Consider the following 20,024-nt stretch of genomic DNA (forward strand, 5'->3'; position numbering starts at 1 on the left):
CTATCACAATGGAAAAACTAAGTGTAAGTTGGCAAGTTTGCACCACTTGAGGACCCTCCAAGGAAACCCTTATAGCTTTGAAAACACTTACTTGTGAAATACTCTCTTATCAGCAAAATTCCCACAGGAAATGTCTGTTTTCTGCTTTCTTTCTGCCAAAGTCATGCTTTTTTGATAAACCACAAGGGTATTTCAGAATTTCCTCTAGGGAATTTCCCAAGAACTGCATCTGGAGCTGCTATATGGGCTGTCTCAAAAGGCTATTTTTCATTTCAAAATGCCATGTATAAATTAAGATAGATCTTAAGAAGAAACACATATACTTAAAAAAACAAGTTTTTGAAATGAAGTATCACAACCGTCAGGAAGGCAGCTGGGGTGTGTGGGAAAGAGATGAATTCTTGACTTCTCTGCTTCTAGCCAATACGTACTAAGCAGAGCTGGCTTTTGTTATAGGCAAACAGGAGCAGCTTCTCCTGAGTGTAGTCTTGCAAAGAAATGTGTATGTTTGAACAACAATAGGAAACATCTGTGATGTTTCAATTTCACTAAACAAGTTGTGTATTTTTATATGCACTCTGTTAATATCTTAGGAGGCATCAGGAGAGTAAATAATTCCAGCCCAGCCATGAATGCTTGTCTGCTGCGCATAATTTATTCACATGCCGAGTTATATATGGTCAAATATACCCCCCCCCCTCAATATCCTTGCCGCTCAGTGATTGGGGGGAAAGTAAGTATGTCAAAAGACTGTTACAGCAATATGGTTTGGTGTAGTATTGAACAGTGTGGGTTACACTAATCAGTAAATATGGAGAGATATGTTTAAAAAAATACAGGAACCAGACTGAAGTCTTAAATTATGGCTGCATACACATTTGAAGCACATTTCTCTCCACATCCCTGCTCAAGAACCCTTGAAGTTGTAGTTCATTAAGAGTGAAGGGAACTATAGCTCTGTGAGGGGAAATCACAGTTCCCAGGATTTAGTAGAGGTGGAATGTGCTTTAAATGCATTTTAAATGTATGGTGTGTACGCAGCCAGAGATGCTGAACTGTGTCGGTGAACAAATGTCTTCCAGTTCAGGACTTTGATCAGACTTGGAGGAATGTGTTGTGGCATGATCACCACCCAAACCCAGGTTCCCAATTTCTGATTAGGTGGTTCAGAAGAGGTCACTTCAGATAAGGGCTGTTGTACGTTGACTGGCGTGATCCTTCTTGCCAGTGCTTCCCCCTTAGGCCAGGACTGGGTAGGTGGGAGCTGTTGCCACCCCACAGTTGTTGTCCTTCATCGACATGAGGATGTAGCCATCATTGCCCCAATATGTGGACCAAGAGTTCTTGATGAGCCAGTAGCTCTCCCCTTCGAGGTCCCCATATCCCACAGCTAGGACTGCATGGTCTAACTCCATGCTCCTGTTTCCTAGAAGAAAAGAGGGACCAGGAATCAATTCACCACCTAGTGCCACAGCTTGCCAAGCTTTCTTTGTGTACACTAAGACCAGGGGTGGAGGAGAAATCAAAGTATGCATTTAAAACCAAATCTATCAAATTTGCGCTTTCTAAAACATGACGTGATTTGAAATGCAGATATCCTTCAAAATCTGCACTTACTGGAATTCTGAAATGCAGTTCTCCAACCAACCAGTATTTTTTTAAAAAATGCATTCGTTATGGAAGGTTGCTTGCAGAAATGTGTGCATTAGTCAAAACTGCATATAAAACTGTTTGTATTAGGATAAATGTGCACAAAAATGCCCACTGAGCCAGGATAAAATGTTGAGTATAAATATATAAGAATAATATTCACAACAATGAATTTTCATAAGGATTAAAAAAATAAAATCTCATATTGCTGCAAAAAAGTGGTCAACTAAATTTAAGATTGGAAAAAAATGCAAAACTGAGAGAACCAAGATTGACAGATCCTTCCCTCCCTCTTCCAGGGCCTTTAGTGTGGTAAAATCTGTCCTCTGGAATTACCTTCTGGTGAACATCAGGCAAGCAACTATCTACAGTATTGGCATTTAAGCACCTGCTTAAAACACATCTGTTCACCCAGACTTTCCCTGGTGGGTGATCCAGCTATGTCAATGCACTAAGCTGATCTAATGATTGATTTGTGATACATTTTGTACTTGTTTTTAAGGAGATCATTTTATGCTGACAGACCTCCAGAGCTGACCAGAAGTCTCCATGTTTGCCTGCCCCACTCCAGGTGCTGGGGAGAGGGCTTGACTCTTTAGGTGGACAAGAGTGCCTTCAAAAAATATTTTTTATTAAGAAGACTATGCGTGCAGCTTGTAAGCTTCAGCCTGGCAGAAGTCAGCTGCAAATGACTGCATGGACTCTCTAGGAGTCTGCCATCCACAGCTCCCTCCTCCCCTGTCCCAATTAACCTCAATCTCCAGGGCTTAGTGGTAAGAAGGAGTGCAGAGGAAGAATCACCAGGGTCCACCCTGTGACATCACCAAGTCCCATCTCCATGACATCACCAGGAGCCACTCCTGATCTCAGAATTGGGTTCTGAAGTCTCAGGGTCTTGGATGCTCCCAACTTGACAACTCTAAGCACCATAGCAGGTATGGCTCTGCAGATGTTGTTGGACTACAACCATCTTCATCCTTGACCATTGACCACGCTGGCGGGAGCTGGAGTCCAATGACACCTGGAGGGCCACAGGCTCCCCATCTGTGCCTTAAATGGTGACTGGTGGTGCAAGAGAATTTCCATTGTGACACCTGCCTATAAAGCTGACACATCCATAAAACTCCCATCCCACCAAAGAGGCTTTGAACGAAGGAGACAAATTAGACTCACCGCAGTTTGGCTCATAGTAGATGCCACTGGAGTAGAAGGCAAAGGACTTGTGGGAGGCATCAATGTTCACGGCCACAGGGCCGTGCTTGTAAAGAGCAGCCTTCAGGGCAGTGGTGTTTTCAGAGGCCACACGGACATAGCCAGAGAGAGTTGCAATCAGCTCGGATTGGTTGTAGTGACAGTAGCCATTCTGGCAAAGGGAAAGCAGATACACACCCCAGTTTCACTGCAAGAAAGCTATTCCAGCCTCAGATACAAGCCTGCGACTCTGTGCGCACTCCCTGCTTTTGGGCTGCAATTTGTGCAAGGTACACGACGAGCTGCTTGTGCAGAACGCCACCACAAAAGGGCAGTAAAGCCACAGGTTGCAGCATTCATCTTCCTGAGAACCTTATCTTCCATGTTCTAGTCCTTATGAACACAAAAATATGCTTGGAAGTATATGGGGCGTTGGAATCTAAGGGTCAAACTTGGTGCACATCTGCATTCATCATTTATATCTTGCAGGGAGCTATTGTTCTCCTGCCCTGTTTTGTGGGCTTCCTACAGGAGCCTGGTTGGAAACTCTAGGAAAGAGGATGCTGGACTAGATTTGCTTTTGGTCTGATTCCACAGGGCTCCTCTTGTATTCTTAACATGCAAGTAACAGCTGATTGGTAGGGGAGGCGACAGGCCTGGATTGCAACAAATGCAGAGCAGGGAATTTAACCCTTTCCTCTCCTGCTGCCGTCCTGGTGAAAAATTGCCCTGCCCTCTGAAGCTGCATTGTTGCTTTGTATCCTTCAACAAAGCCTTGGTGAGCTGTTTTGGGTAACTTAAAGAATGCTGATTCCTAGTAACTCCTCGTGGGATGTGAAACACAGAGTCAAATACAACATTCCTAGAGTGGACATAAAAGGGGATGTCTGGACCAGCCAGTCGGAACTTCCTGTTTCCTCCTGGGCTGGGACAGACTTCCTCTACATGTGAACAGAGGTGGGCGTGGCCTTACTTATGCAGGTAACAAAACAGCACAGGGGAGGCAGCCACATCTCTCTCCGACTCCATTTGTCGAAGAAGCAACATCAGCCTGAGATGCTCTAGCCAAGAGAGGACAAAGGAACTATCTCCTTATGGGATAGATTCCAGGTGTATATATTTTGTAACCTAAGTCTGCCTTCTGGGATCCATCTGTGAACAGAATGTGTGTGAGTAAACTCTTTTATACTTTTATACAAGACTGTTGTGTCTAATCTTTTTATGAGGGAATAAAGGGGAATTTACCAAGAAACGTATTTTAGAGGCTTATGCAAGCCTGGAAGAGACGTATCTGCTGTACAAGTTTAAAAAGGGGAATGTTACTCTGCTAATATTATAGAACCTGTTAACACAAGTTGGGAAGGATATAATTAAACAATATATCCTCTCCTGCCTCCCTGAATATTCCCATACTCCTGAGGGCAATTTTTCACCCTACGCACTGGCAAGCCCACCCAGCCGAGAACCACAACCAGCCCTGCCTCTGATGCGTATACCTGGATGATTCACATATTTGTCTTACTGAGACATTCCTTTTTCTCAAAGGATCAAAGATGTTGATGACAGCAGCCCACTCTTCAAATTATCTCAGGTGCAATAGCGTTTAAGAAGGAAGCAGTGGGCATCACTATTGTAAGAGTAGGGAATCTCAGGCCTGGGCGGGGGGCAAATGTGGCCCTTGTTCCCTTCTGTCTGGCCCCTGGGACTCTCCCTTGCTCCAAGCTCAGGTATTTTAGCCCTGCTGGAATGTGTCATCAAACTGATGATGCCTTCTGCTTGCCTAGATGGAGGATGCATAGAAACCTCTGGCCTTTGCATGGCTATGTAAAGGTAAGGCACGTGGCTCCTGGAAGTTTGCCTAAGAGAAATGCCACCCTCTGGTTGCTCCAGGTGGACATTCTGCACTCACCTGACCCTGGTACGGCCCATAGGACTCTGTGCTGGCAATCCCACCATGCTTCATAATCCACTCGTAGGCATGCCGTTCCTCGCCCCCATCACAGGCATGGTTTCCAAAGCCCCAGGAACAATCGATTAAGACTTGCTGTGACAGTGGAGTGAGGACTCCAGTCTGTATGGAAAAGATGGGATATTTAGTTAGGACTCATCCAGAATTCCCCTTGTCCCACCACTTTCCCCCGGGGAAACCAGATCTTTACCACACACCGAAACAGAGCAAGCGTCTACTGGGTTTCCCCACAGGTTGATGTTTGCCCCTAAAGAGCAGGTATTCCCCGGGAAACCAGTGGGGCAAACAGAAAACTGCTTGGACCCTAGGCATGGGACCAGTGGAAGTTTGGGGGAGCCCTCCATTAAGGCATTTTTCTTTTACTCTACTTTTTCACCAAAAAGGTTTCCAGAGCAGCTTACAAGTCAATAATATGACAGATCATGCCCCCGGGACTGAAATCTAAAAGAGATGACATGCAAAGAAAAAGGGAATGGCGCGGAAGGGGGGGGGGGGAACCAAACATGCGTAGGTGGCAGCTTTTAAAGTTACAATGGCCAGCTGTAGAATGCCCAAGGCAGCGGGTCTCTTGGCTGAGGAATAGCCCTTCTTGACTCCCACTCTGCAGCCTGGTGGCATGAAAAGCCAGGGACCATAACATCTAAGATCTCATTCTGCACTATACATGTAAAGCGGTGTCATACAACTTTAAGCAGTCATGGCTTCTCCCAAAGAATCCTGGGAACTTTGGTTTGTTAAGGGAGCTGGGAGTTGTTAGGAGCCACCTATTGCCCTCAGAGAGCTACAGTTCCCAGAGTAGTTTAAAAATCAACCACTCTTCCATTATTTTTTTTTAATAAATATTTTATTCGTTTTTGCATAAAAGACAACAAAGCAAAACAAAAGCAACAAACAATACACCAAAAACATACAGAATTACACAAACATAACATACTACAAACAACAGAAATAAAAACAATCTTATCTTCATATTGATCTTGCATTAACTTGTTTCTCTGACTTCCCCGAGTCTCCCTTCCCTGTATTCCAATTCATACAATTAAACAACAAATCCCTTCCCTCTGTCATAATTAACCTCCTTTCTGATTTGAATGTCTTAATATAGCTTATTCAATGCTTAGAACTTAGAATGTTGGGTCTTCTGATCCTTAAAATTTTACTCCAATAACCTTATACATTCAATCTGATGTTATTTTAACATTCATTAATCTTGTAGTGTTTCTGTAAATAGTCTTTAAATTTCTTCCAATCTTCCTCCACCGTCTCTTCACCCTGGTCTCTGATTCTGCCAGTCATTTCTGCGGATTCCATATAGTCCATGACTTTCATCTGCCATTCCTCCAGCGTGGGTAATTCTTGTGTCTTCCAATACTTTGCAATAAGTATTCTTGCTGCTGTTGTGGCGTACATAAAAAATATCCTGTCTTTCATACGTACCTCTTGGTTGACCATGCCCAGGAGAAAGGCCTCCGGTTTCTTCGGGAATGTGTATTTAAATACTTTCTTCAGTTCATTATAGATCATCTCCCAAAAGGTCTTAATCCTTGGGCATGTCCACCAGAGATGAAAAAAGGTACCTTCAGTTTCTTTACATTTCCAATATTTATTATTGGGCATATGATAAATTTTTGCTAGTTTGACTGGTGTTATGTACCATCTGTATATCATTTTCATAATATTTTCTCTTAGGGCATTACATGCCGTAAACTTTAGCCCAGTGGTCCATAACCGTTCCCAGTCAGCTAGCATTATGTTGTGACCCACATCTTGTGCCCATTTAATCATTACTGATTTCACTTCCTCATCCTGTGTATTCCATTTCAGCAGCAGATTATACATTCTTGACAATATCTTAGTTAAAAATCAACCACTCTTCCAAGAGAGCTCTGGGAATTGCCACTCTGAGAGGAATAGGAATATTCTAACAACCCTCAGCACCCTTAAACTATACTTCCCAGGATGAAGAGGTATGGTCCCAGAACAGGTTCACGATTTCAGTGACATCTATAGCAAGTGGAGATCCAGAGGGTGGCAACACGAGAACGGGCCTTCTCTGCAGTGGCTCCCCATCTGTGGAATGCTCTCCCCAGGGAAGTTCGCCTGGTACCTTCATTATACACCTTTAGGTGCCGGGCAAAAACGTTTCTCTTTAACCAGGCCTTTGGTTGATCTGATTTACATCCTATGCCCTTTTAAAATGTGCTGGGTGTGTGTGGCTATTGGGTTGTTGTTTTTATTTTTATTATGTATTTTGTGGTTTTATATCTTGATTTTCTTCTGTGAACCGCCCTGAGACCCCTGGATATAGGGCAGTATATAAATTCAATCAATAATAATGATGTGTTTAACTCTAGTTTATCTCGCACAGGGCTACAATTCCCAGAACCCTTAGCCAACTACAGTTCTAGGATTCTTTGGGGGAAGCGAGACCATGTTCTTTAAGTAGATGCTGTGCAGAGCTCTGAGGAATCAAGGAAGCCTCAAGACACAGTCAAGCGCCCAGGTTCTTACCTTGAGAAAGAGGGCACCTTCCAGTGTTCCTGTCGTAGCAAAACTCCAGCAGGAACCACACACGGCCTGGTCTTTGACTGGGGTCACAGCACCTTCATTGGTAGGCAGAGAGAAATGGGACAAAATTTACAGAGAAACAGATCTCAACCACAGTGTCATATTAATTTTTATTTTTTTTTAAAGCCCAAGTCGCTGCTGCATGAAGTTGGCATGGTGCAAATCCACACACAGGAGCACAGGATTGGCTCCACTGGCATATTTCCACCATGCCAAACTTCCCACCACCTTGCCCCTCACTTGCTACTTCCCATTATTTAATATAGGGGGAAGGGGGAGAGAAAAAAGTACGGCTAATTGAAATATATTTCAGTTTTATGCTGTTTTGAAGTCAGGTTTGTTTAGGTTAGTTAAATTATTATTTAATTTACTTTCAAAAGCTTTCAATATATTGTAGACTCCTATCTTCCCCTCCCTTTTCTTGTTCACTTTAGTGAAATCCTTTTGAAATATACACTTGTGTTCTATTTAATCTTGTATACATTTTGGCTTGTATACAATGCAGCACTCATAAGTGCTTTGTCCCCCCCATCTGCTCTAAAGGATTGGGGGGGAACCCCCAAAGGACAGATTTAGGGGGGCAGTGTGGGAATAAACGGGACAAATAGAGAGGATAAAATTGCACTCAGGGCTTATCCATAATAACCTTTCCCCTGCTTTTCCCAGGCACATCCGCCATTTAAAGCTCCATGTCTGAGCACCCTTTATTTTCTTCCACAGCCTTCCCTGTGAAAACTCACCCTTTAAAGCTCAATCGGAGCAAACGCCAATCCACGGAAAACCCAAATTGACGTTTGCTCTCATTCAGCTTTAAAGAGTGGGTTTTCACAGGGAATGTTACTTCCTTAGTGTTGCATTGGATAATTCTTTGCAATTAAATTTTGCAGATGTCCTATTTCAGTTTGGATCCCCCCCCCCTTTGAACTGTTACTATAAGCATTCTTTCCAAAACGAGGGCTTTATGATCACCATAAAGCCGCCAATCCAGACTCTCTGGCAGGGTGAGGTTGTCATAGCCTTGGGCAGGGAAGGGCCAGCCCTGGTTGGGTTCACCGGTCTTTAGCCTCCCCCTCATCACCGCCATCTCCTCTGGTGTATGATCAGCCAAATGGTTCACAGCCAGTTTGTAGGAGAGGTTGGCCCTGTTCTTGGAGTGGACGTATCTGGAAAACAATAATAATGAAAAGCACATATATATGCCTGGCATATCTGATTTCCCTCTTTCCCATTTTCCAGCTGCAAATTATCAGTTTCCAACTGCACAATTTTTTCTTCCACATTTTGTGTACCTCATGTTGTGGATGAAGTTGTGCTTTCTGTGCTCCATCTCCTCCTCACTCTTGTAGGTCTTTCTGAATTTCCCCTTGTAGTGATGGAATAGGTGCTCGTGGTCTCGGCCTACTTCCCCGGCTCCCCCAACAAATTCTTGCATGGGATTGGCCAAGATCCTATGCTCCGGTCCTACACCTGGCCAATGTGTGCATTTTATACCTATGAGACAGAAAGCATGACCAAAAGTCAAAATAAGATACAGTTTTTTCCCCTTCAGTTCTTATTTGCTTGCTTTGGGCTGCAGTTCAGACTGGTATTTTATTGTGGCTGTAGTCTGCAAGATTTTCTTTACACAACAACAGCACAATACCAGCAGATTTATTCTGATTTAGTTTGCCCTGTGATGTTTCTTTAATGCTACCACATCACTGCTGTCTGGAATTTGGCAACCATACTTGGTACTTGGGGCTGAAACTAATATTGCTGTTTTTCCTGACAGAATCTCAGTGCCTTTAATAGAATCCAGAGCAGGCAGAGATTCAACAGGCATAGCTTTTCCATGGTTAGCTGGCAAGTTGAGATGACACCTGAGATGTGCATTTAAAGGACCCACCCTGTGACTGTAATTCGTTTTGACATATTTAATTGGAATTTTAAATTGTTGTATGCCACCCTGGAACCTGCTGATGAAGGGCAGGGAATAAATATAACAAATATATATATATATATATATATAGTGGCATTAGACAAAATTGTGCTCTCAGGACGTCATAGAATCATAGAATAGAATCATAGAATCATAGAGTTGGAAGAGACCACAAGGGCCATCGAGTCCAACCCCCTGCCAAGCAGGAAACACCATCAGAGCACTCCTGACATATGGTTGTCAAGCCTCTGCTTAAAGACCTCCAAAGAAGGAGACTCCACCACACTCCTTGGCAGCAAATTCCACTGTCGAACAGCTCTTACTGTCAGGAAGTTCTTCCTGACGTCATTGGACTCCAACTCCCATCAGGCCCAGCCAGCATGGCCAGTGGTCAGGGATGATAGGAGGTGGAGTCCCCAGTATCTGAAAGGCACAGCATTGGTTATCTCTGCGCTAGACATTACCACAGCTGCAACATGCACCCTTGTAGTTGAGGAGAAGGAGAAACAGGAGGCTCTCTATGCAAGAGGACAGCTCTGCACTGAACATACCACCAGGGAGATCAAAGACGTCAGAGGGGAATCTGCGGGAAAAGCTGGTGTAGTCTATCTCATACTTGTCGTAGTGGGAGCCCAGGAGAGTGTTGAAGCCCCTCATCTCATAGTGCACTGGGACAGGCTCAGGGGAAGCATCTGCAACCCAGAACCTGTAGATGTTCTTCTTCTTGCCCCAATATGACGTACTCTCCAGGACTGCGCAGGGCTGTCCGTTGTAGTCTTCCTGCAGAACAGTCTGGAGTTTGGAGTGCGAGAGAGCAGGAAAGAGTAAGATTCTCAGTGAGAGGCTGGGAAGGGCAGGTTAGAAAATACCACCGATGTGCAGCAAAGAAGAGCTTTTGAAACAGGCATGGAGAACCCTTGGCCCTCCGGATGTTGCTGAACTGTAACTTCCATCAGCAATGTCAGCCCAGGACGTTTTGGCACTTCAGGCAAAACAGAAATTGTGCCCCCTTGTCACCATCAACACTTCCTCTGCGCCCAGCCTCCTCCTCCTCCCCCTCCACTACAGCCAGGCACAGAGGCCATGGTAGTGGCAAAGAAGGTAGCAGGACACATAGGAGGAGGAGGAGAAAGCAAATGGAAGCAGATGAGGGCAGATCTGCCACCTAACCTGACTACCTCACCTCACCTCATGGGTAGGCTGGTCCTGCTCACCGGCCCCAGCAAGCATGGTCAGTCACCGAGGACCGTGGAAGTTGTAGTTCAGTAGCATTTCCTAGTTTTTCACCACAATTCTCTCTCCGCCCCTCCCCTCACACACAGCACTCTTAACTAGAGCTTCCTGGGGAAAAGGATAAGATGTTAAACCACTTGGGGAATTGTAGAACTGTGAGGGGAATAGGAATCTCCCAACAACTCTCAGCACCCTAAAGCAATGGTTCCAGGATTTTGGAGGGGGCTGTTCAAAGTTATATGATACTGTTTAAATGCATGGTGCAGAGAGAGCCAGAAAGTGAGAAAGCAGAGGTAACCTGCCCACTTTTGCTATGGCCCAACCCTCCACCAGCATGCAGCTCCCATTAGATTGCCCTGAAGAAATGAAGGCTTAACAGGAAAAACAAATGCCCACCCCTACTCTAAGGGTGTAAGGAGCAAGTCTATATAAGGGAAGCTGGCATAAAATACCTCAGCTTAAGTTAAGACAGAGTAAAGCACACCAGCAACCAGACTCTGTTCAGGAGCAAGGCTACTGCTGGCTAAAGCTCTTCATCTCTAAAAGAAATTAGGTTTCTTGGTTAGTTACAGTGCATAAAGCTTCCAACCCCAACTCTGAAATCCAGCTTTCGAAATCCTCAAAATGCACTTCACGGCATATTGGCTGCATTCGGGCACAACATCAAACCATGGTATAGTGTTACGGTATGTCTAAAACCATACCAGTTCTCAAAGTGTAGTTTATGAGGGGTTTCCAAATCAGGATATCAAACCTCAGGTCAGGTTTGCAAGCCAAGCCAACTTTTGGGCTGACCGTTGTTTACCATTATGTCTGAATTTACAGTCCACTGGCAAACCATTTTGCTCTGCAAAGAGTTGTTGCTATGTGGAGACAGAGGTGAACAGACAAAACTGAGTGCATGGGACAGAAAAGCAGATCAGGAACTCTAAAGCACAGTTCACTTTCCATGTGTCTGGAAACTCAAACCATGGCATGAGCTTATAACTATGGTTAACATAATGCACAGTTTGGTGTGATGTCTGAACTGAGATGATTGGAAGCAGGAGCTTGAGGGACTCACCTGGAATTCAGATAGGTTAGGAAAGACACTTTGAGGCCTAATGGGATTCTCCAATGTTCCATTGATCTGGAAGCACTCCTTAATGTTGGCCTCGGTTTCTGTGGTTTCTGGGGTTACCTTGAAGCTGGCCCCAAAAGGTTTTACAAAGCTAAACTGGTAAGTGATTACCTGGCCTGGAGAAGCAAGGAAAGAAGCATTCATTACACCAATATCTCCCTCAGAAACTACATCTAATTTTTATTTCATTAGATCAGGGGTCAGCAAACTTTTTCAGCAGGGGGCCGGTCCACTGTCCCTCAGACCTTGTGGGGGGCCGGACTTTATTTTGAAAAAAAATATGAACGAATTCCTATGCCCCACAAATAACCCAGAGATGCATTTTAAATAAAAGGACACATTCTACTCATGTAAAAATACGCCAATTCCCAGACCGTCTGTGGGCCAGATTTAGAAGGAGATTGGGCTGGATCTGGCCCCCGGGCCTTAGTTTGCCTACCCATGCATTAGATCAAAGAACTGTGGCCCTCCAGATGTTGTTGGACTACAGCTTCCACCATCCCTGTCCATTGACCACTCTGGCTGGGGCTAATGGGAGCTCAAGTCCAACAGCAAATTGAAGCCCACAGGCTCCCCAACCCCATTAGAATTTCCAGCCCACCATGTTGGGAAACAGTATTCAATTTACAACAAATGCTGCATAAATCTGAGGTCTGCTCTTCAACCTCAGCTGGGTGGATTATTTATTTCAGAGATAACAGGAATCAGGTCTTGGGGGAAAGCCTGCAGCTTTATTCATGGTCCAGAAATAAAAAGGATGTAGTGGGCCACTTATTTCAGAGAAGGAACCAATGGCAACTCTTATAAACATTTTGACGTGAACACAAAACCACAGTCTTTAAAACTCTATCCTGGTCTACAGATGCAGCAGAGCGAGGTAGCAAAATGGATTATGCCATTCCAGGCTGCATGTGTGTGTGTGTGGGGGGGGGGGAATCTTCCCATATCCATTCCACAAAATAAAACCCCATACAAGTTGAAAATTTGCACACAGGGTGTGGGCTGGGCCTAGATTTCTTTTCCTCCCAAATGTCCCAAGCCTTTGTTTTTATTTTACTTGCAGGGATTTGATTATCTTTTTATGTGGGGCAAATGTACCATACACCAGCCCTGGGCTCCTGTGGGAGAAAAAGTAGGGTATAATTGCCATATAAATAAATATGACAAACAAACAAACATCTGAGGTGATATTGCCCTGCTGCCTGCCCTGTGCCCCATATGCTGGATAACTTGTAGCCACCATTTTAAACTTCCCAGAATGCTCCAGGGCATTGAGAAATTTAAACGAGGGGCCCAAGCTGCTCTGCACTGGCTGTGGTGCTGTTGCCACCTGCCACCAACCCAAGTAACCTCTTGTACAAATGTATGAAAGAGCATGTTGCTCTTGGCCCACCTGAAAACTGGATCCAACCCTGACCTCCAGCGACATAGAACAGGTCTCACTGACCACCTCTTTGGCTTCGAAGGAAGGGATAGCCTTTCACAGCACTATCTTCCCCTTGGGACAGTCTCTGGAGTGGCTTAAGGAGCACATTCCAGGTTTCTGCTATTATTATTCCTATCTTGTGTTTATATAACTCAGGGGTGGAGAACCAGCAGCCCTCCAGTTGTCGTTGAGACTCTATTGGTATCTTTGAGAGAAGGAATGTACTTTGACTATTTTTTAAAGGTATAATGTGTACACAGACTTAAGTGCTTCTTTGGACACAAGCCATCATTTTCATCGTATTAAAGAAGGCAATGGGAACTACTTCCACATGAGACGCTGGAGAGCTGCTGCCACTCAGAGACAGCAGGTCTATTGTGGGGGTCTTGTGGTCCTCCAGATATTATTGGACTCCAACCCCCATCAGCCCCAGCTTGGATGGGAAGGATGATCAGAGTTGTGGTCCGGTCCAGCGACATCTGGAGGGCTCATCCACCATCCCTGGAGTAAACGCTATGAGGCTTAACAGAGAAATAATGTGACCTGGTGTAAAGCATCTAAAACTGTTCCCAATCCAGATGGTTATGTTCATGGGAGAAATAAAACAGATGTTTTCACTGGGCGTCCAACCACCTTCTTGGCAATACGAGACGTCTCTTACCGTGGTAATACTGGATACGGCTTTTCCCCTCCGTCTCATTGAACCAGGCTTCGAAGGGCTCTTCTATTTCAGCATAAGGCAGTTTCAGGATCCCTGAAGGAAGCCAAATGGCAACAGCTGCTTAGTCAGAGTAAAGAAGGGATGATGATGATGTGTGGTCAGAGGGTGGAGAGGGAGCAGACTGGGAGGAGTGGAAGTCTGAAGCTGAAGAGGTAACAGTGTTTAGTGAGCAGGAAGAGTCTGTGGCAGAGTGCAGTCCAGAATTGGAGACTGGAGAGGAGTGGGGGCAGGCTGCTGAAGAAACCAGGGAATCTCCCCCTCCTGCTGTGACCAGCTCCCCTCCTCCCTGGTCTCCCAGAACATGGAAAGGAATGAAGAGGGCAGAGCAAAGAGACAAGATGAAGGAGCCTCAAGTTGCTGGGGAAGGACCCTGGGGAGGAGCCTTAGGGAGCGGTGGGAAGGCGGGGACCTTTAGTCCTTGCAACTGCCTCACTGGGGGCAAGACCTACTGGGAAGGGTTGCTGTGATCACTAGGCCTGCCTTTTGAATAAAGAGTTAACTTCACTGACACTGGGTGTTTCATTGCTAACCTGCCCTTGACTCCGGCTCCTGACACCAAGGGTAGGGAACCAGTGACTCTCCAGAGATGGTTGGATATTACATGAGCAATAGTCAGGGGTGATGGGAGTTGTCGTGCAGTAACATCTGGAGGGCCAGAGGTTCCCCAGCCTTCCAATAAAAACGGAAGGAAACTCCCTTTGCACACAGAGCCACCCCCATAATGAGGCATCTCTGAGATATGGGCATTGTACTTATCACAAATAATCTAGCTCCAAGCGTGCTGCATTTACATGAGATTGAGAAAAATGAGTGCAATACAAAGAGATAAACATTATTCCAGTGGACATCTGTCAGTTGGCAAATCATACCTAGAAAGAACAGAAGGCTGATAAAAAGTTAAAGTAATGAATTAACGCACAAAGGCAGTGACTGATAGATGGCTGCTTATTTCTTCGGAAGGTAATTTCCCAGATGCCCAAGAGAGCCTTTTTTGTTCCAACTTGCTTTGAGATTTATTTGTTTCTGTGTTTGCACTAAGCCTGCACATTCTCCAGGTGTGCCTCTATGCTGCCAGATGGTCCTATTCTGAGGACACCGCTCTCCACATTTGGGGCTGCAAGCTTCAATTAATTAAAGCGATCCGTCAGCATAAGCTTTAATCAGAAACCAGCTCTGTGCTTCCTGTCGCCACAAACCATTTTTAATACAGAAATTAAGGAGCGGATCATCTTCTGCCCTGCTTCTAGTGAGCATACCTCTTAAGTGGGAAGATGCAGTTCTTTAAAACAGAAATGGGGGACCTGTGGCCCTCCAGATGTTGCTGGACTCCAGCTCCCTTCAGCTCCAGCCAGCATGGCCAGGGGTCAAGGGTGATGGGAGTTAAGAGTCCAATAATATCTGGAATGCCATTGGCTTCCCATCTCTGCTTTAGAAATTGGGAGGAGAGAGGTGTAGAGAAGAGTAATAAATTATCCCCTGAAGTGTTGCATACTCTGCCCCCCAACACAGGTGTCTCCTCTCTGCCTAGTCTCTACAAATAATTTCCCCCTGAAGCATCCAAGGACAGTGAAGAAGTTCGTTACCTGTTATATGATAGGCACCCCCAAACCTGGGAAGCACCTGCAGACGTTTGTGTGGAGGTGTGCAGTCAACCACTGAAATGCAAAACAAAGATGACAAAAGGATTAGGTCAGATTCGGTTAACGTAGAGAATGCCACTTGCCCACAAAGGAAATTGTGTTCAGTGCGTCATAGGAATATAAGAGGAGGCAGGCTGAATCAGACCAAAGCCCCAACCAGGAGCAGTATCCTGTTTTCAGTGTGGCCAACCAGCAGAGGCACCGGCTGCTCAAGAGGGCTGAGGGGCCCCAACTTGACATCCTGATGTTGTGCATGTGACTTGAGAGGAGCCAGAGGGCTGCCCTCTGAACATTGAGGGGCCCCGGCTTCCTCAAAAAACAAAACAAAACACAAAACGTTGCTTCGGCCTCTAAGCCAACAAATGCTTATGGGAATCCCACAAGCAGCAAATGAGCGCAGGATCAGTATCAGACTCATGTTCCCCAGAAACTGGTATTCAAAGACATTTCACCTCAGACATTGGAGGTAGGCCACAGCCATCATGGCTAGCAGCCGCTAATAGCCTTAGGCTCCATGCATTTGTCTCATCACCTTTTAAAGCCATCCCATTTCTTGGCCATCACCACACCTTAAGATAGCTAATTCCATAGTTTAATTATGATCTGTGTTCCTTTTTGGCTGTCTTGAATCTCCCCCTATTAAATGGATTTGGATATGCCGAAGATATTAAAAAGTAAATTTAAGAAACCCCAGAAAGAGGGGAAGGAAGTCATATTTCAAAATGTTACATTGATTGTAAAACTAATGAAATGTAGAAATTTGAAAAGTATAATTAAAAAACTTAGAAGACAAAAAAAAATCTCCCACCATTCAACTTCCTTGGGTGACTCTGGAATTTAGTATAACGAGAGACAGAGAGATACCTCTCAATTTATTTGTTTATTATAACTATATCCCACCTTTCCTCCAACAAATTCAAAGTGGTTCAGCCCCTTCCCATTTTATCCTCCCAGCAACATGGTGAGGTAGGTTGAGCACGGATCTGAATCTTGCTCTGAGAGGCCCTAGTCCAAAACTCTAACTGCTACATTTCACTACCTCTTGCTGTTTGCTTTTGCCACCCCATGCATAATTTTATACGTCCATCCCCAACTCTCCTCTCTCCACCCCAAACATTAAACCCTTTCCTCCTTGGGAAGTTGCTACATACCCTCTCCAAGATTTTTGCTAATAATCATCATTATGCAATAAATTCAATGTAAAAGAACACTTAACTTTAAAGAAACCACCTGGGTATAATTAACACAGAAGAGATCCTTTGTCTGCAACAGTATTTTAAAACATACAAAAGTTAAAATACTAAAACCAATTAAAATAACCTTAACTTCCTAAGCATCTGAGCAGACTGTCTAGACAAGAATATTTTTAGCAGATGCTGAAAAAGAGTACAGAGAAGGTTCCTGCTTGATCTCAATAGGCAGGGAGTTCCAAAGTGCAGCTGCTGCCTAATAAAATGTATTTATTAGGAAAAATTAGCAGTAGAACACTGATAAATTTTCATGGGGATTTCAATAACCGAACACCCAACAAACATGGCAGAAATGTGGAATATTGAATATAAGATTTAAAAAATGAGAGAGAGAGCACTGAAATTGGCATATCTTTCCATCTCCTCCAGCTAGATTCATCAGTGTTATTATTAACCTTATATCTGCTAGGTTCTTATATAGAGCCCTCTAGCCCTGTAAAATAAAATAACATAGCTGCCTAGAAAACAGGAGTCAAACTTACCAAGAAAAGCAGCCCATACTAGGAAGATCAGCAGCATCCCCATTACTGCTCAGCCACACATGCTCCTTCTCAGAGCCACTTTAACCAGGAGCTGCCTTATTAAGCAGCAGCCAATTAGCCAATAGTTGAAGACTGGCCCTCCCAAAGGGTGAGGTGAGAAACCCTGCAGAATTTCTGAATGGCCCTGGAGAAAGCACCAGTTCCTATTGGCTATTTATACAGTTCCCAATAAGGAAATGGCAAATCAGGCTGCTAGGCTGTGGCTTGTTTGATGTGATGGTGGACAGTGGCCAAAGCAATTTATCTAGAGGCCAGAGCTAGGATGACATGCGGTAGTATGTGAGTCCAAAGCTTTTGAACTTCTTTCAACAGAATGGAGGAGGCGAGGTGGTCCCCATAGCTCAGTCTGGTAGGCGGGCATCAGCAACCTATACCAGGCAAATGAATTCGGTATGGAAAGCATCACTCCATTTGGGCCCTGCTATACTGGGATGCGGGTGGCACTGTGGGTTAAACCACAGAGCCTAGGACTTGCTGATCAGAAGGTCGGCGGTTTGAATCCCAGTGACGGGGTGAGCTCCCGTTGCTCGGTCCCTGCTCCTGCCAACCTAGCAGTTCGAAAGCACGTCAAAGTGCAAGTAGATAAATAGGTACCGCTCCAGTGGGAAGGTAAATGGCGTTTCCGTGTGCTGCTCTTGTTCTCCAGAAGCGGCTTAGTCATGCTGGCTACATGACCTGGAAGCTGTACGCCGGCTCCCTCGGCCAATAAAGCGAGATGAGCACCGCAACCCCAGAGTCGTCCGTGACTGGACCTAATGGTCAGAGGTCCCTTTACCTATCTTAAGTTTTGGTCACAGGCCGTAATCAGAAATACTCTGCTTCATAAGATTGCAACATTAAAACGGGCCCAAATGTGAAAACTTTAGTATGGAGCCTCCATGTTAACCTGGCATCAAGAGTAAAGAAGCTTTTTGGTACAGGGGCTACTCAAAACTGGATCCCAAGATACATGTGCCTATTTTTTATTATTGTATGCCGTAGTCCGGCTCATTCGTTGACTCTCCTGAGTAAGACAGCTGCTTCCCAGAGTAGCTTGAGGGCTGCGATGTGTACTCACAGGTCTGTCACACAAAGAGCATCACCAGTCAGCTCGCTTGGAAATAAATCTGAGCTGCGTCATGAAGGAGCTCCATTCATTTCAATGGTGGATTGTGACCTCCTATTGTAGGGGACGGGGTGTGTGTGTGTGTGTGTGTGTGCTTTTTCAGACCAAGGTCTGCACTCCTGTCTGGGTTCTGAGGGCCGCATATCTGGTTGGCAGGGCCAGAAGGAAAAGGAGGTAAAGGAACAGCCGCATATCTAAGCTTTGTACAATAGGCTAATTTCTACACTAATATGCTTCTCTCTGGACTCAGCTACACAGCTGCAAATAAAATGCTTTAAGTGTGATGTAATGTGCATTATACAAATGTGACACTAGATGGCGATGGTGAGCTATGGAAGATTCAATATATTTTTCAGAACATTTTTTTAAAAAGCATTTTCACTTTTTTATATGTGTGTAGATTCCACCTCTGTCCTCCATCTGGGCAACTGAGAGGCATGATACATCATGGTTAGAGCATTGGACTAGGACCTAGGAGACCAGGATTCAGCTCCCCACTCAGCCATGAAGCTCCCTGGATGACTTTGGGCCAGTCACGGCCTCTCAGCCTAGCCCACATCACGGGGTGGTTGTGGGGAATAAATGAGGAGGGCAAGTATGGACACTGCCTTGAACTCATTGGAGAAAAGGTGGGATATAAATGCAATCAATCATTTCAGCCAGGCAAAATCATTCATGGAGGGTGTGAAGTAGGGCTGGTGATGGGTGTGGCCTAGGGAAAGGGGGTGTGGCCTAGGGAGAGTCTCAAGGACTAGATAAAGAAAACTGGAGGGCTGCATTTGGCTCCCAGGCTTGAGGTTCCTCACGCCTGGCCTGTGGCATAGACCATAAGAGGCTGAATCAGGGTGTTCCATTCTCACCTTCCACTCTTCTCAACTGATGCTCAACATCTGATAGCTGCAGAACATGGTGGACTACGTTCATTATAAAAAATCTAGTGGGCAGCTGCATGAAAATGCCAACTTCTATCCTAGGGGTCATCAGGAAATGGACAGAAATTAAAAAGGTGAATCCATGATTCCTGATGACTGTAAGTCATCCAGTCATTGGTTGGGCCACATTTGGGATGCAATGTGAAGATCTGGTCACCTTATGTCAAAAAGGACAATAGACAGTTAGGAAAGTGCTGGGAAGAAAAGCAACTGGAATGCTCAAGAGTTGAGGGCTTTTTAACTTAAAAAAAAAGATGACCTGTGTATGTATAGTAGGATTGTGTCCAGATTTTCACTTTTTGAAATATGGCAATCCAAAATAGAGGTTTGTAAAATGTTATGGGGAGAGAGAAATTATTCTGCTCTCATAGCAGAACTATGGAACAGCCAATGGGCAGTAGATTCAGGGCAGATAGAAGTAAGAACTTCACACAGCACATTGCTAACTTGTGGAACTCATTGCCACAAGATGTAGTAATGGTCTTTTTCTTAGATGGCCTTAAACAGGAATTGGACAAATGAATACCTGCTCATGGGCTCTGTCTCCGTGTTGTAAGCCAAAAATGGCTTACCCAACATCCCCACTATCATAAAGTCAGGGTTGGGGGAACTCTGTAACTTTCCAGATATTGTTGGACTCCAGTTTCTATCAGGCCCAGCCCTTGGCCAACAGTATCTGGAGGGCCATAGCTTCCCAACCCCAGATAGAACCTTCACCTGATCCAGCAGGGGTCTTCTGCATTCTTAAGTAGCAACACA

At 44.9% G+C, this 20,024-nt stretch overlaps 1 protein-coding gene across 1 annotated transcript; it reads right to left on the minus strand.

The window, feature by feature from the left end:
* Positions 1-633: 633 nt before the first annotated feature.
* LOC310684371 (digestive cysteine proteinase 2-like) lies at positions 634-17,264 on the minus strand. Its single transcript, XM_083455437.1, has 11 exons — positions 17,169-17,264; positions 15,380-15,451; positions 13,737-13,829; positions 11,593-11,765; positions 9,848-10,088; positions 8,668-8,869; positions 8,348-8,541; positions 7,322-7,413; positions 4,751-4,912; positions 2,824-3,013; positions 634-1,426 (listed from the first exon to the last, which is right to left on the minus strand). The coding sequence occupies exons 1-11, from the start codon at positions 17,209-17,211 to the stop codon at positions 1,239-1,241; spliced, it is 1,650 nt and encodes a 549-aa protein (XP_083311563.1). The 5' UTR covers positions 17,212-17,264; the 3' UTR covers positions 634-1,238.
* Positions 17,265-20,024: the final 2,760 nt, after the last annotated feature.

The sequence above is a fragment of the Podarcis tiliguerta genome (assembly GCF_965153285.1).
Source record: "Podarcis tiliguerta genome assembly, chromosome: 8".
Classification (NCBI taxonomy): domain Eukaryota; kingdom Metazoa; phylum Chordata; class Lepidosauria; order Squamata; family Lacertidae; genus Podarcis; species Podarcis tiliguerta.